This window comes from Chiloscyllium plagiosum, unplaced genomic scaffold (assembly GCF_037043375.1).
Source record: "Chiloscyllium plagiosum isolate Xiang-an unplaced genomic scaffold, Cpla_swu_hap1 HiC_scaffold_4, whole genome shotgun sequence".
NCBI classification, from domain to species: domain Eukaryota; kingdom Metazoa; phylum Chordata; class Chondrichthyes; order Orectolobiformes; family Hemiscylliidae; genus Chiloscyllium; species Chiloscyllium plagiosum.
The window spans coordinates 105,606,514-105,624,796 of NW_028270142.1; the positions used below are offsets into that span (position 1 = coordinate 105,606,514).

Sequence of the window (18,283 nt, forward strand, 5' to 3'; positions counted from 1 at the left end):
GATGGGATGGTTGCTGGTGTAGTTAAGCATTTGGTCAGTGTTTGTTGGTTTTCTGCATACGCAGGTTTGTAGGTCTCCGTTGTCCTTTCCTTCGACTGTGATGTCTAGGAATGTGAGTTTGTTGTCGGTTTCTTCCTCCTTGGTGAACTTTATGCCTGTGAGGGTGTTGTTGATGATGTTAAATGTCTCTTCTATCTTGTTTCATTTTGTGATGACAAAGGTGTCATCTATGTAGCGAACCCAGATTTTTGGTTTGATGGTTGGTAGGGCTGTTTGTTCTAGTCTTTGCATTACTGCTTCTGCTATGAATCCTGATAGCAGAGATCCATTGGGTGTTCCGTTGGTTTGTTTGTAGTTTATGTTGTTGAAGGTGAAGTGGGTGGTGAGGCACAGGTCCACTAGCTTCATGATGTTTTCGTTGGTAATGTGATTGATGGTGGTTGGGGTGTGTGTGATGGTCTCTTCTAAAAGTGTGATAAGTGTTTCCTTTGCCAGGTCGATGTTGATGGAGGTGAACAGTGCTGTTACGTCGAATGAGATCATTGTTTCAATGAGATCAAAGCAATATCTTTATTCGGTCATCTGGTAGATAACTTGCCAGATATTGCTTTAACTACAGAGCACACACCATCGTTTTAGTATTTAAACAAAATGCATTGAATATATGCTAAACAACATTTAAAGTTCAATATATTTTAATAAGTCTTTTGTAAGGAAGGTGTTTTGTGATCTTGTAATCTCAGTGGAGAGTGGTAAAGATTGGAATTTTAAAAGTAGAAATCAAGGACATGATCTCCCAATTAAAACAAATATTGTATTTGTGTATCTTTAAGAATAAAAAGAATCCACAACAATTGCTTAGCCAAGTCAAGTGGATAGGTTAACAAATTGGATGAATTGTGGATGTTATGAAAGCAAGATGGGGAATTTATGCCATTCATTCCATTAGATAAAAGTAGGCAACCACTTTCCAAGTCAAATTCACCATGATTAGATTGCAGGTTACAGCAATAATGTAAATTTCTCAACAGGCTCTATGAAAAAGTCAGAACTTAGCACAAGAATTATTTAACAACATTTGAAAAAATTACATTCCAGACTGACAGATGAAAATCTAACATTTTAAAATTAAAACCAATAACTTGATAAATCCCAGCTGAGAACAATACTAAAGTGCATTATGAAATGCAGATCGATAGAATACTTTTGTCATTCATAATCTGATACAAGAGCAACATCTTTTCAACCAACACATTGTTAATTTGACTTTCAAATCTATGCTTCCTCTCTACAGCACAAAATTTATATAGCTGACTCAGCCAAAATGGCTCCATGATTTCACCTTAATCTCAATTAAGGCATAATTTAAGAAAAACTTCATTGGCATCCAGAGAAAGATTTATATGGCAGTTAAATATTTGGCACTCTCAATCATCCATTAGCAACAAAATAGGATTTGAAGTGGTGCCCACAATTGTGTGTGTAAATGTTACTCTCATGCAGCATCATAAGCCAAAGAATTGATGAGGTGATACTTTGCAAAATCACAAGCACATCCATCTTTGTTAGTCTCATTTATGGCATTATCATTTACAGAGCAGAACTGATGGAATCTTGGGAACCACTTATGCCAAGAATGCTGTATAATGTAAGAATACGCAATCAGCAGATAAAATATTTTGAAAGCAAATGGACATGCAATGGTAAATATCAATTTTATCGTACCTTGTCCCATTGCATAGCCCAAGAACATTAAGTGCGAAGGAATTGTGTTTTCCAAAGAACAGTGTAAAAATCTGGAGGCAAAGCAAGGGCATTGCATTTTGTTTACTCCAGTCAGCAATACTTTGAGCAAGTTCTTAGATTGATACCAATTTCAGTTTTAAGTTGCCTTAACTGCTTGAAGTCAAGACCCCATTCATCAGTACGTTCCAAGAACAGGCAGTATAGAAAAAAGTTTAAACTTAATTTTAACCGTCTGTAATAAATATACAGTAATTACACCACAGAGTCACAGATTTCTACAGCACAGAAACAGGCCCGTTGGCCCAAACTGCTCCATGCCAACCAAAATGTCCAGCCACGCTAACCCCACTTCCCTGCACTTGGCCCATATCCTTCTAAACCTTTTCTATCTATGTATTTCTCCAAACGCTTTTAAAAATGTTGTTAATGTGGGAATTTAGCTGTCCTTTGAGATGAAGAACAAATGCTGATGTAGAATTTACCCAAATCACCAGTTTGGCGAATTGCATTCAGAATCAGCTGACATGCATGAGCAGTAGTCAAACCATACATTTAATTCTGATTCCCATGTCACAAGTACAGTATTGATTTAACAGGTAAAGCATCTCGTTAATTTATGAATACCTGCGATTTATTAAAAACACTAAGAGGACTAAACCAGTTAATCCCTTTAATTTATTCCAGTGAAATCAAAGGCTGATTTGTAACCTAACTCCATATACTCAAAATTTCCCTATATCCTTTTCTTAACAAAAATCAATTCAGACTTAAAATTAACAATTGACCTTGTATCAATTGTTATTTGTAGGCAAGACTTCCAAACCTCAAGCATGGCATATGGAAATGCTTCCTAAGTTTACCTGAAAGGTTTAGTTCTAAATTTTAGGCTATGCTTTCCTTGTTGGAGACGTCCCAATCAGCTATTGGGACTGATAGTCCCAAATAGTTTCTACCAATTAACCTGAACAGTTCACCATATTATCTTGAAAAATTAGATCAAATCACCCTGAATATTTAAAGTTTATGGAATATAAGTTAAGTTTATGTATTTGGTCACATTAAACAAAATTATGGTACAAAATAAAAGATGTGAAAGGAAACCATCTTGCCAAAAATATATCTTCAGATTTTATGATTGGAAACGTGGCAAATGAATTCTAGTGTATTTTGATATTATTTCAAGTTATTCTCTCACATGCAGAAGTACATTTCTTTCACAGTGTTGCAATTCCTGAGGATGATGTCTAGGTGACAACTGGCTGTAGATATAGTTCACAGGAAACCCATTCAGGTTCTCCTTATTCAAAACAAATTCAGCTGCTCTTTGTTAGAAATAAAACAAGGCAGCAGTAGAGATTGTATCCACATGCAAATATAAAGTTGTTAAAAATTCATAGGTTCTGAGCTTCTGTCTTCTTCAATAGATGAATTAGTCTGTTTCAATGGGATAATTTCAGGGAAGTCCATAAAAGTTAATTGTCCATTAGATGCATTCAATCGTTGATAGGAGTACTCACTGCGGAATCCAGAACAACCATTTTTTTGACAATATTGAAAAATATTTCCTGCCATGCTCAGGATTAAAAGGACGAGAAGGGTGATCAATATGATTATCCAAGCTTTCCTATCAAAAGATTAGAGATATCATTTTAATGTTTCCTTACCATGCAGTTGGTATAATTTCTCAAATACAATACAGAACAAACTTTATTTTCATATATCTGACTTTCTACTGTTTGAAAGAATTCTTAAAAACAAGGCATCTAGTTTCAAACCATAAAGGGAAAGAAACTAAGGTCCAAAACAGTGTAACATTCAGATCACTCAATCGCTCCTTCAGTCACCAATGGGGCAGCTCTTGGCAGTCATTATGAAAAAAAGTTGCTAAAATAAGCGACTTAAGTTTTTTTGTATTCGGAGATAAGGTGAAGACACTCAACTGAAAAAGGAATATTTTGTTAATTCAAAGCCTTGAACTAGATTTGTATCACTGATATTGAGGTTGCCATGAGATTTGACCAATAATTTCTCTGCATTTGCAGTGAACATCCTAAACAAAAGAATGAGAAATATAACTAGCCACTCATCTAGTAAGCAAAATCTGTTCTGCTAAGTGCAAAGAGAAGGGAAGTCATTTGGCAAAAAAAAATCAGAGCATTGTTGAAATGGTATTTGAAGCAACCTGAAACAAAGGCTACTGAACAAACAGGTTACAATGCTGCTTATTACAAGATAAATGAACCAAGATCAGTAGCTTAACTAATCCGCAAAGATACTCACTTTTCTGTTAGCACAATTTTGTCATCAGTCATCAAAATGGACTAATAAACCAGTTTAATGATGGAAGAGGATTCCATGCTCCATTTTCCAATAGTAGAGAAGCAGGTAATGACAATTCAATTCCAAATTCATTCCATTTATATACGAAAGTGGACACAATAGGTGTTTAGGAAAATGGCTCCAAGAATGATGGGCTCACTTCAGATTTGCCCTTTTCAGGTTGGACATATTTTGTCCATTCCCACTAAATTAGCACAAAATAGTACTGATGAATGTTGCTTGGACTAGTGGCTGAGGATCAAAGTTTGTAACTAATAGACATAATAGTTTTAATTTCAGATTTCCAGCATCTGCATGATTTTGCTTTTATACACTTAGCTTAACTGTCCCACTAATCTCAGTGGCCCCTTCTGGTCCTGGCTCATTGATTTATCACAGATGCAAATTTTACCTATATCATTATTTGGAGATGTCGGTGTTGGACTGGGGTGTACAAAGTTAAAAATCACACAACACCAGGTTATAGTCCAACGGGTTTAATTGGAAGCACTAGCTTTTGGAGCACCACTCAGGTGGTTGATGAAGGAGCGGTGCTCCGAAAGCTAGTGCTTCCAATTAAACCTGTTGGACTATAACCTGGTGTTGTGAGGTTTTTAACTTTACCTATATCAATTTAGTTAATCTAGTTAAATAGTGCATTAACTTTGCTGAAGCGAGATTGACCTGCTCAGGAATTAGATAAGTGGAATATGGCTTTATAGTCAGAGGCTATGTAAATCATAGTGGATGTTTCTTAGCAGTTTGGAGATTTAAATGTAGTGATCAGACTTTGATCAAAAACCTTGGTTGGCTAAATGTACAAAAACACCAACCCAACTATCGTGATATATTTTATACTAAATGAACAACTTAAAATGGCATGTTTTTAAGATGATCAGATTTTATTCCTGGAACTTTTTTTTTTGCCATTTGAAAATAATGTGGAATTATGAACAAAAATGAAAAAGTAATCAGCTTGCTCAAATGGGAGATGCATTTCAATCATACATTGGTTACTGTTACAGATTAACGTCAATTCAAATCTGCATATTATGAGTTACACAAAACAAAAATATACAAACTCTTTAACTTCATGCTGGTTCTTCCACATTTCAGACATCTGTGATCTGAGGCACTGATCCACTGTAGAACAAATAATATGTTTTGTTTTCAGGACAGTATCTAGATTTAAGCTGATATTTAAAGATTCCAAATTATTTAAAAAACACAAACCTACAAAAAGCATAACAGTGATATATATCGATCGATCAGGCATGTCTGCATTCCTATGTATTTACATCTACAGATTCTTTCCAAAGTTTATTCCTATTGGCAGTTTGCTTTAGTGTCAACATGTTCTACTTGTAATTTTTATGCACAAATTTATAATGGAAACTAAGTAAACATGTCGCAACACATACATTTTTCTCAGTGGTAGCACTGTATTGGTCGAGTTTTGCATTACCAGCTTCCCAACTTTTAGTGCAGAGAAGCTCAATCCCAAGTGTCTTAATGGCTATTTTTGTATAAATACTCTAAAACTTAAGTATTATAAAAACATAAGGGTTAAATGTGTTATTTTAAAATCGTGAATAAATAAACACTGTGGTTCAATTATTGTATAAAGCACAAGCCCTTCCCTTAATTTTACAGTTAACATGGACTGCTTAAAGGGTTGTGGTAGGTTTGAAGCAGAATACAGAGATATGGAAGGGTGAGAACATGGAGGGGCTACGTAATATTACTTAACGAGTGATCCTGATGACCAATGATCTGGAGACATGTTCAAATACTGTGGTATTTGGGAAGTCAAATTAAATTATATCTGGATACACAATGTGGCAGATTCCAGGACAGTGGTGGAGTAGGACACGTCAGTTGGAGCTTGACTGCTTCATCCATTTCCTTTTAGTTTTCTTCTTGTGCTTTTTCCCTTCTTCTCCCAGCCTCGGATGCCCGGCATGACAGGGCGGCCTCCCGGGCCAGTTGGAATTGCGGACCAGAGGTGATTCCTCAAGTGTGGTCCTACTATAGCTAAGCGCTTAAGACAGACTGCAAACGTTTGAACTTTTAGCTTTATTTATCTTCTACTTAAAACCAGGAAGCATAACTTACAACTTTATTTTGTTTGTTTTATGCTATACTATAATTACCGCAAAGTTTAACTTTTAATTTTATTCTCTCTTTCTACATTGTTCTTAAGATTCTGTATCTAGGTACCCTGTGTCACGACATTATTATATACTTTTCACTGTACTCCTGTGCTACTTCAGTATGTGACAAAATAAAATCAAATAATATTTAATAAATAATGGAAAAGATATGCTTGAAGGAGGTATGAGGTGGACAGGAGTGAAACTGGACAAACCAATGATTTCCAGACTATGAGGGGTAAACGTTTGAGGAACTTCGGCCTATTGCTGTGGAAGGGAGAAACTGAGCACAATCCGCATGCTGACAGCCCCCATCTTGATAGGATCAGAAATGGAAACAAATTCTTTGATAGAATATTGGGTGTTTTGAAGAAAATAGTTGCATTACTTTGAATACCTCTGTATAAGGTGTTACTAAACTTGGAGTCCTGTGTAACGTTACAACTTCCAGTCACTGGATGGCAGGAGCAAATCTTTGGACAATGACAAGCCTGTTGACAGCTCAATCCATACCAGCCCATGGGACACACTGTTGAGAATGAAATAATATTTAGAATAATGTAAACATATGTGCACATAAAGACACCTCATATCTTCCAACAATTTATGTCCAACAATGTCAATAAAATGAAAAGAGAGGATCCAATAAATCACGGTACTACTGATAATAGAAGAAACTTTGTATTTAAGTTTGCAATCACTTTGTATCTAAAGACTTTGTATCCAAATGCACAAAGTAATCAGAATAAGGTCTCTTGTGGAACAGCGGTAGTAGCCTACCCAGGACAAGGAAGCACGGGTTCAAGCCCACCTGCTCCAGTGGTGTGTAATAGCATCTCTGAAAAAGGCTGATTAGAAAAATTGTAACATATTTAAAAAAAAGGGAGGTGAACTGATGGGAAATCAAGGTTACAAGGCCTTTAAACTGAGGGAGGGGAAGCGGTTGCAGTCAGGTCATATTATTGAAGTTTCCAGAACAAAGGGAAACACTCAGGATCTAACTGCAGAAACGGCAGATAAGGGCTAACAATCAGACAATGGTGGTATGCAGTCAACATGGGACTGAGGTTGTTGTACTTAAAATGTAAACAGTATAAACAACAAGTTAACTGAGCACAGAATGTAACTGGCAGTTACAATGGTGTGGGCATCAGAAAGACATGGCTGCATGGGATCAGAGTTGGAAACTAAATATTCACGGATATGCATCCTATCAAAATAACAGACAAATGGGCAGAGAGAGCTGGGTTGCCTTGTTACTAAGAAATTGTAAATAAAAATCAATAGGAAGTGATATAAGATCAGAAGGTGCAGAATCTGTTGGGAACTACAAAGGAATAAAGACCCTGACGGGAATTATGAACAGGTATACTAGCATAGTCAGGATGTGGAACAGAATATAAATCAGAAAGTGCACATAAGAAAGGCACTATTAAAATAATCATAGGGGACTTCAATATGCATGTGCAGAGGGAAAAAAAAAATCAGGATGTTAGCAGATTCTCAGAAAAGATAATTGTGGAAAGTCTACAAGATTTTTTTTGAGTAGTTTGTGGAAGAGACCAGTAGCTCTATTTCTGAATTAGGTGATGTGTAATAATGTGTATTAGGGAGTTAAGACAAAGGTAGTCTCAGGGTGCAGTGACAATAACATGATAGGATTCAGTGAAATTGAATCAGGTGTAATGGTATTTGTAGTGATTATAACAAGGTCAGCCAGGTGGGTCTCATTGAATGAATTCCCCGATGGGACCTGTTAATCTGGTCCAATCAAGAAGCCTGATTGGACCAGACTAACTGATATAACTGATATAAACAGGATTATCAGCTGGGCTGAATATAAAATGATCAAAAGCGGATCAGAAACGTCCTCTGTGCACTCCTGATGAGGGCAAGGGATCTCTGCGCCCTTCCCCTGTCCTCCCAGTAAATGTATATAGTTTAATTGTATTAGTGGTGATTGCAGAGCTGGCAGTTCATTCCACATACAAACCACTCTGTGGTAACTATAGATTCCTGTAGTTGCATGCTGTTTTATTTTCAATTCTATAAAATCACCTTGTTCACAGAAGTCTCCATAATAACCAGATGGACAGGTACAAGTACCATGTATAGAATCACAAATCCCACCATTTATGCAGTGACATTTTTGGCTACACCCATCGCCATAGAAACGATCAGGGCATACTGTTGAGAAAAGAAATCAACAAATGTGCTAGAAGTTCAATCAATGGTATAGGAAAATGTAAGAGATTTAGCATAAACTGTACAGATATTGACATCTTGATATAGATACCTTTTAGTACATGGAACCATTTAGAAAAAGTTTCAGTAATTCATAAAAAAAAAACAAATTTACATTGAATTGTCTGGGAATGAAATGAAAACTAGCTCATCCGATTCAAAATATTGTACCGATGTTAATGTAATGTATGTTCTAGTTCACGGTGTTTCAAAACAAGATTTCCAACATGTAGGCCTCAAATTCTAGCAACTTAGCCTTCCAAAAAAAATCACATTCAGTCTCAGTTGTACTTGCATCTAATTTCTGAATTTCCTTTTTATTTAGTAGGTCTAGAGGTCTGGACAAGTTGTTTCAGAGTTTCAAGATGGCTTCTTGGTAGCTAGTAGGGATACTGTTTATTTGGAGATCTCTCTGTAGCTATCTATTGATATTTCCCATCCCAAATTCTCTTTGCAAAGGTTTACATTTTGCAGATCTTGTATTTGGGCCCAAACTTTCAAGATAACTATTAGTTTTAACAGGCCTGTCCAGTAGTTCAAACCCAGTCCCCATCTTACCTTAAGCGCTTTGGAAAAAAGATCTGAATTTACATATTTTTTGGCAAGCTTGCTTCAAATTCCTAGATCTCAAGGCACGAAGGCCATGTTTTGGTGCTGAACTCCGCTGGAATAAAGCATAACTCCACAGCTGTCTCTAATCTGCACTTTTTCTTTGCTATCAATTGTGGAGAAAATCTGGATTTTCTTGACATTAAATAAAGTTCTGCTTTAGTCTACTTTGGCTACCCTAAGGTCCAACTTCTGTCTTTGACCTGCTGGTCATCAGTATATATTTAAATAAAGTTTTAGTTTATATCCCTTTCTCAACCACTGCTGAATTTGGAGACATTGATTTTCATTGTGTCTATGCCTAATGATTCTAATCATTTTCAACTTCAGTCTGTTCCCTACCAGAAAATCACAGCAGAGCTGAAAAACATCAGTCCCTGCTGTGTGTGCCCATGGAAATACTATCAAGAATGCATCTTATGCACTACCCTCAAACAGGTTCTTGATTCCACTATTTTCATCCATCTTAAAACTGAATTTCTTGACATTATGCCATCTCCGGTCTACTAAAATGACCTTTATTACCAGACTTCTGACCAACAATGAACTTCTTCCAACTGTCTCTTGTTTCCTATATTCTATTTATCATCAGGTTTTAATTATGCTGTTTACACAAAAATGAGATTAATGCACCTTATGTTTTGAGTCCACTACCATTTAAGAAATGGCTCCCTTTAAAAATACTTATTTTCCTTTCATCTTCTTAGACATCTCTTTTCCATCATTATGCCTCCTTTTACTACTACCCATTCAATTAATTTGCCCGCAACTCCTTTACCCAATCTTTCCAAACTGTACAGCTTTCTGCCTTCTTAGACTTTACTCTCTCGTAGTTACTCATTCAGGTGTTCATTGTAAGCAGCAATCAATTCTCAAAATCAGTTCTGAAGAAGGGTCACTGGATCAGAAGCATTAACTTTGATTTCTCTCTGCAGATGCTGCCAAACCTGAACTTTTCTAGCAATTTGTTTTTGTTTCTGATTTCCAGCATCCGCAGTCTTTCAGTTTTCACTCCAAAATTCTTGCCCAGCAAGTCTGCCAACTCTGTGAGCACGGTTAGGTCAGCTTGTCAGAATGCCTGTTCTCATTTATTTCTATTCAAAATATTCCATGATACTGCCTCAAGTGGTGGAGACAGAGTTCCAAAATTGAAAAATACTCAAATTTTCTTCCCCCTCTTTTCTGTCCTGAAAGGATGATTACTAATTTTAAAATAGAGTGCCCTAATTCTAGACACACCTACTAGAGTAAATGTCCTTTCCACATCTATTTGGTCAAGGCCACTTAGGATCTTAGAAACTTCAATTAAATCATTAAACTCTCGTACCTTAATATACAATTCTTGCTGAACTGCAAATGTGTCGTATGATAACATGCATTTTAATGCAACTGATGACATTTCTGCAGATTCTAAGTTTTAAAATTAAAAAAAAAGGAATTTGTAGCAAATATTAAACAAAATAAAATGTAAGCATATCCAGAATATGGAACATGTGAAAAATAAAGATATGCTCACCATCACTACAATTGGGTCCCATCCACCCAGCATCACAAAGGCATCCATCTATATGATAAACAGCAAAGCCATGTAAATAACTAGCTTTCAAAATTTAAGTACTTCAATCATGTTAAATATGTTTTTGTATGCCAATATAAATTACAGCATGCAACATTTATAATAGAACTATATTCACCTTTAACCTGATAAACAGATTTAGAAAATACAATGATGATGAAAATGTAGATCATTGAAAATATACCAGATATTATGAAGTTCTGGAAGTGACATCAGAAAAGAAAAATCACAACATAGCTGTGAAAAACAAAATTGTGTGCTATTTAAGTGGTGATCATTTACACTCCACAAGTAATCTAGTTGGTCAATTGTCTAGAGTATTTGGCTAGTGAAAACAGCATTAAGACCTTAACTAAAAAGAAACAAAATGAAACAATTAGGTAAAAGAATTGTTTTAAGGTAGATCAATTCAGAAAATCTTGTAGGGGACACAAGAAACAGTAACTATAAAAAGAAATTTTGAAAAGAAAGAGGAAAATGCCAATCAGTGAGCAGTGCAACATCTCAAACATTTAACTTTTGTGGACCTTTAATTGTAAACAAAGAAACTTTAAAAACCATAAGATGGAAAGAAGAAATCATCACAAATTAAAGAAACAATTACAAAGTAAGACTTCAAAAAATTCTGTGTACAATAAAAACTGCAGCCAGAGATCTTGTTATTTTGCACATGAAAAGAAGAAATTGTGAGACAAATTGTGTGATTTATCTTTCACTATCATTTATCTTGGAATTTTGAATTTTTTATAAGTGGCAATTTGTTTACAGCATATTTATGAAAACAAAATAAAAAGTTTTGCATTAGGTTCATAAGGTCAAGATTGATGTTTTCTATTGATTAGGGGCAACACCTATAGCTTGGAAAGAAAGATTTTGTTTCAGTTTACACAATTTGCAAATGTCCTGGCTGAAGATGAATGTGCAGAGCTAGTTGAGAGCTAAAGAGGTGGTTACTTCAGTTTAATTTAAAAGTTCCAGACCTGAAGTGTTTGGTTAAAATGCTGAAGGAGTTAATTGAAGCTGAAAAAGTCCAAGCTCAGCTGTATGAAAGCTCTAGGGACAGGATCAGATTCACAAGGCAAAAAAATTCAAACAACAATTAAATTTATTCTTTCTGGTGTGTGTCCTGTAATGGGATTATGTTGCAATTAATGGAATTATGTTTATGTGCTTCAAAATCTTTAAGTTTGTGTTATAGGCAAACAGTTTGGTTTATTCTATTTCTAATTTCTTCCGAATAATACATTTGCTGAATTGTAAAGCCGAAATATGAAGCACTGCATGCTCACGTTTCAGTGAGAAACCACCAACAAAAACAAAGTTCAGTCTGGGGTCTGACTTGTCTAGTAATAAAAGAATATTCTATTATAATTTGAATTGATTAATCAAATCAAAGAAACAGATTGGGTGAAGAGATCAGGTGAGAACTAAAATTATAAATTATCACAATGACTTTCAATACACAGAATCATCGTTGTTAGTACTGTCGGTCACATAGTCCATTATGGAGCAATTCACTCACCCTACCAACTCTACTCCTGGATCCTGACAAGTTATTTCGCTCAAGTATTCATCTAATTATCCTTTGAAATCATGAGTCATCTTTGTTTCCATCACTCTTGTAAGTTGTGAGTTCCAGGTGATTACCAGTTGCGCCACAAAAATACTTTTTCTCTCATCCCCATTGTACCTCTTGCTCCAAACCTGTGTCTCTTAGTTCTACTGCAATCAGCTAACGGGAAGCTTTCTTTAAAAAAAAACCTTATCAAAACCCACTAAAATTTTGTACACCTCAATAAAATCACTCCTCAATCTACTTTGCTCCAATGACAGCAACCAAAACTTTTCCACCCTAACTTTGCAATGAAAATTCCTCACCCCAGAACTGATAAAGCTCCTCTGCATTCTTGCAAGTATTCTCATATCTCTCCTGAAGTCCAGAGCAAGATGCAATACTCAAGTTATGGTTTAATTAGAACTTTATAAAGGTTCAACATAACTTTCTTGCTTTCGTATTCAAATTGGAAAAGTCACGATTGCCCAATGTACCAAATAAATTGTGTCCCAAGCACTAGTCTTTATTATACTGGGAAGTATTTATGCACAGAAGTTGAATGATGAGGAAGATCTTGATTTTATAAAGTAGTGTTAAGATATACTTAAAATCAAATTCCTCGATTGAATAAACCTGACCAAGACTCCTATTAGATTCCCCTTAATGTAGTCGCTTGCGATGGCCAGGAAATTAAATGTAACTCATCTATGGCTCCATAGCGAGATAATATCTTTGGTTGTAGTCAGTTAGCTGGACAGCTGCTTTGCAATGCAGGGTGATGCTAACAATGTGAGTTCAATTCCTGTAATTGCAGAGGTCACCGAAGGCCCTGCCTTCTCAACCTTGCTGAGGTGTGAAGCTCAGGTTAGACTCACCACCAGTTACCTCTCTCTAATGAGAGCGCAATCCCATGCTCCTCTGGTAACTTTACTTGGAATATCTTTGTTTAATTTGGCAATAATATCACAATGCAAAATTCAGATATGAGCCTTCGAACTACAACTAAAGTGGTACAATATCACAGTTGCAATTTTGTCTAATGGTTCTTAATACCACATTCTTAGTTGAATTAACTGTTCAGTGTCAGCTGTGGATCACCTGGATTTGATTTGTTTTAGAAATTAAGCACAAAAATAAGGCTGATTTTTTGCAGTTGAGGAAATGCTGCCCATTGGCTAAGCTGTTGAACTGAGGGCCCACTTGCCCTCTCATGCATGCAAAAGATTCTATTGCACCATTCTAACAAATAGGGAACTTATTCCTTGTGTCCTAAACAAAACTACCCTCAATCTTAAAACCAATCTAGTCATCAACAGATGCAGCTTGAGGAGAAATTTGTAACTCAGTTGCTGTGACTACATAATAACAGCAACTATACTTCAGTAGTACTTCATTAGCTATAATGTACATGGGAAGTCTCATGGTAATGAAAAGCAATTTATATTTGCAAGTGTTTATTTTTATCAATTTAAATCAGCAAAAATAAAAATCAACACATACGCTCAGAACAGATTCCATGTTGAGAACAATTTGAAGGCCCACAGTTAAGGAGGTTACAAGCTGGGCCAGACCAAAAGCCTCTACAGTAACAATCTCCGAGTAAACAATCTCCATGGCCACTGCAGTCTGGAGGCGCACATTCAGGTTCATGAACACACACGACCGTGGAAACAGCCCGAGGGCAGCGCCACATAGGATCAGATGAGCTGTTGAAGAAAATAATTGACTTGGAAGATGATTGTAACTAATTGACAGAAACAAGACATTAACATTCACTGCAATTTAATTTAGGTGTGCACAAATTGATTATAATATTTGGAGTTTATAATTTAGAAAAACTTAAGATTATTTTCTGTTGCACGCTTGCACTTACCAATTCCTACAGAGCAACTTGGCCTCCAGAGTTTTCTGTGGTCGAGAATTCCACAGGTTCACACCACCATGTTATAATGGTGCCTCCTTTGGAACCAGAAATTATATAGCAGGTAGACAAATGGTGAATCTGAACAGGAATGCTTTATTGATGATGCACTGAAATTGTGCCACTTGCTTTGGTACATCTGATTTGCACTATATTTATGACTAAAGTGGAGTCACAGGTAGATAGGATAGTGAAGGTGGCATTTGGTATACCTTCCTTTATTGGTCAGAGCATTTCTGGAAGGAAGTTGTGAAACTTGAAAAGGGTTCAGAGAAGATTTACAAGGATATTGCCAAACTGCCAGGGTTTGAACTATAGAGAGGCTGAATAGGCTGGGGCTATTTTCCCTGGACCGTCATAGGCTGAGGGGTGACCTTATCGAGGTTTTTAAAATCACGTGTGGCATGGATAGGGTAAATACACTAGGTCTTTTCCCTGGGTTGGGGGAGTCCAGAACGAGAGGGCATAGATTTAATGTGAGAGGGGAACGATTTAAAAGTGACCATAAGGGGCAACCTTTTCATGCAGAGAGTGGAACGTGTTTAGAACGAGCTATCAGAGGAAGTGGTGGAGATTGTTACAATTACAACATTTAAAAGACATCTGGATAGGTATGTGAATTGTAAGGGTTTAGAGGGATATGGGCCAAGTGCTGGCAAATGGGACTAGATTAATTTAGGATAAATGGTCGGCATGGATGAGTTGGACTGAAGAGTCTGTTTCCTGCACTACTTTGCTGTGATTCCAAAAATCAAATGTCCTTTCTTTATTGAAGATTATGAGGTATTATTCTCTACTGCATTCCATCACCACAAACCAACCTCTCACAAAGCATAATTTGTAATTTTTTAGTTTCCTTATCAGATGGCCTGGATGAGCTGACCCCTTAAACAATATTGTGGATAACTTCATCCTCCACATTATCATCTCATCAGGCACCATGACGGGTATTTCTTATACATAGCACCATGACTATTGTCATATTTTATGTACTTTGGGCTACATTTCTATTCATCCTCACAGATCAACCCTGCAGACCCTGTTTACATAACAATGGAGACAAGGGATCCTGGAGGCCTGAGTGACAGTGATCAGGATGCTACTCTACATGTAATTAAATGCACACCTTTTAAAAATAGATTATCTTTAGTGTTAGCTTCTATAGTCAACATTGTTGCTTTGCCTTGAGGCAGACAGTAAAGTGGTGATCAGGAATTAGATTCTTTACTTATCTATGTAAACAGCCTCATGACTGAGACAATGGTTGACTTTTGCGTAGCTTACACAAAACGATAATTGGGAGTGTTTGCTTGCCGTCAGTCCTGTTCCCAACTTAGGCCTCGTAGATCTGAAAAATTGTCTCAAATTTTAGATCATGACATTTAGTTAAAAGGAAGCAGGAGAAATCTGGCAAGGCATAGAAATATGGAGGACCAATCACATGTAGATACTAGTTGTAGACTTTCTACCTATTGACAGGGGATTCCAATCCTAAAACCCACCCCCTCTTTCTTCACCCTGATCTACAGAGACTGATGTATTGCATCATCAGCGCCTGTCGACAAAGAAGATGGCAGTAACAAAAACAAACTGCATGAAAAGCTCTGCAGGTCTGGCAGCATCTCAGAGTCATAGAGATGTACAGCATGGAAACAGACCCTTCGGTCCAACCCGACCAGATATCCCAACCCAATCTAGTCCCACCTGCCAGACTCGGCCCATATCCCTCCAAACCCTTCCTATTCATATAGCCATCCAGATGCCTTTAAAATGTTGCAACTGTACCAGCCTCCACCACTTCCTCTGGCAGCTCATTCCATACATGTACCACCCTCTGCGTAAAAAGGTTGCCCTTACGTCTCTTTTATATCTTTCCCCTCTCACCCTAAACCTATGCCCTCTAGTTCTGGACTCCCCCACCTCAGGGAAAAGACTTTGTCTATTAATCCTATCCATGCCTCTCATGATTTTGTAAACCTCTAAGGTCATCCCTCAGCCTCTGACGCTCCAGGGAAAACAGCCCTAACCCATTCAACCTCTCCCTGTAGCTCAAATCCTCCAACCTTTGTAACAGCCTTGTAAATCTTTTCTGAATCCTTTCAAGTTTCACAATATCTTTCCAATAAGAAGGAGATCAGAATTGCACGCAATATGCCAAGTGTCCTTATAGCCGTAACATGACCTCCCATCTCCTGTAGTCAATACTCTGACCAAATGCTGCCTTCACTATGCTATCTACCTGCGACTCCACCTTCAAGGAGCTATGAACCTGCTCTCCAAGGTCTCTTTTATCAGCAACATTCCCTAGGACCAGGACCATTAAGTATCCACTCCACCCCGCCCCCCCCCGACCTATCACCTTCATCCCCTCCCCCACTCACCTATTGTACTCTTATGCTACTTTCTCCTCACCCCCACCCTCCTCTCACATATCTCTCCACCCTTCAGGCTCTCTGCCTGTATTCCTGATGAAGTGTTTTTGCCTGAAACGTTGATTTTACTGCTCCCTGGATGTTGCCTGAACTGCTGTGCTCTTCCAGGACCACTAATCCAGAATCTGGTTTCCAGCATCTGCAATCATTGTTTTTACCCATTAAATATACAAGTCCTGCTAACATTTGCTTTCCTAAAACGCAGCACCTCACATTTATTTAAATTAAATTCCACCTACCACTTCTCAGCCCACTGGCCCATCAAATCAAGATCCCGTTTGCAATCTGAGATAACCTTCTTCGCTGTCCACTACACCTCCAATTTTGGTGCCATCTGCAAACTTACTAACTATACCTCTTATGCTCACATCCAAGTCATTTATATAAATGACAAAAACTAGTGGACCCAGCACCGAACCTTGTGGCACTCCACTGGTGACAGGCCTGCATCTGAAAAACAACCCTCCACCACCAACCTCTGTCTTCTATCTTTGAGCCAGTTCTGTATCCAAATGGCTAGTTCTCCCTGTATTCCATGAGATCTAACCTTGCTAACCGGTCTCCCATGGGGAATCTTGTTGAACGCCTTACTGAAATCCATATAGATCTCATCTACTGCTCTGCCCTCATCAATCCTCTGTTACTTTTTCAAAAAACTCAATCAAGTTTGTGAGACATGATTTCCCACACACAAAGCCATTTTGACTACCCCAAATCAGTCCTTGCCTTTCCAAATACATGTACATCCTGTCCGTCAGGATTCCTTCCAACAACTTGCCCACCATTGACATCAGGCTCACCAGTCTATAGTTCCCTGGCTTGTCCTTATCATCTTTCTTAAACAGCGGCATCACATTAGCCAACCTCCCATCTTCCGGCACCTCACCTGTGACTATTGATGATACAAATATCTCAGCAAGGGGCCCAGCAATCACTTCCCTAGCTTCCCAGACTTCTAGGGTACACCTGATCAGGTCATGGGGATTTATCTACCCGCTTCAAGACATCCAGCACTTCCTCCTCTGTAATATGAACATTTTTCAAGATGTCACCATCTATTTCCCCACATTCTATATCTTCCATATCTTTTTCCACAGTAAATGCTGGTGCAAAATACTTGTTTCGTATCTCTCCCCATCTCCTGCGGCTCCACACAAAGGTCACCTTGCTGATCTTTGAGGGGTCTTATTCTCTCCATAGTTACCTTTTTGTCCTTAATATATTTATAAAAACCCTTTGGATTCTCCTCAACTCTATTTACCAAAGCTATCTCATGTCCCCTTTTTGCCCTCCTGATTTCCCCCTTAAATATACTCCTACTGCCCTTATACTCTTCCAAGGATTTCTCAATCTATCCTGTCTATACCTGACATATGCTTCCTTCTTTTTCCTAACCAAACTTTCAACTTCTTCAGTCATCCAGCATTCCCTATACCTACCAGCCTTTCCTTTCACTCTAACAGGAATATACTTTCTCTGGATTCTCGTTATCTTATTTCTGAAGGCTTCCCATTTTCCAGCCGTCCCTTTACCTGTGAACATCCGCCCCCAGCTTTTGAAAGTCCTTGCCTAGTACCATCAAAATTGGCCTTCCTCCAATTTAGAACTTTAACTTTTAGATCTGGTCTATTATTTTCCATCACTATTTTAAAACTAATAGAATAATGGTCGCTGGCCCCAAAGTGCTCCCCCACTGACACCTCAGTCATCTGCCCTGCCTTATTTCCT

At 37.6% G+C, this 18,283-nt stretch overlaps 1 protein-coding gene across 1 annotated transcript in view; it reads right to left on the reverse strand.

The window, feature by feature from the left end:
* Positions 1 to 975: 975 nt before the first annotated feature.
* The window catches only part of nagpa (N-acetylglucosamine-1-phosphodiester alpha-N-acetylglucosaminidase), a 42,819-nt gene continuing 25,511 nt past the window's right edge, over positions 976 to 18,283 (reverse strand). The window contains exons 6-11 of the mRNA XM_043688028.2: positions 13,703 to 13,908; positions 10,588 to 10,635; positions 8,277 to 8,405; positions 6,616 to 6,747; positions 5,148 to 5,208; positions 976 to 3,370 (exon numbers count right to left, since the gene is read on the reverse strand). Coding sequence (XP_043543963.2) covers positions 3,130 to 3,370; positions 5,148 to 5,208; positions 6,616 to 6,747; positions 8,277 to 8,405; positions 10,588 to 10,635; positions 13,703 to 13,908 — 817 coding nt within the window. The 3' untranslated portion in view covers positions 976 to 3,129. The remainder of the gene's footprint in view (positions 3,371 to 5,147; positions 5,209 to 6,615; positions 6,748 to 8,276; positions 8,406 to 10,587; positions 10,636 to 13,702; positions 13,909 to 18,283) is intronic.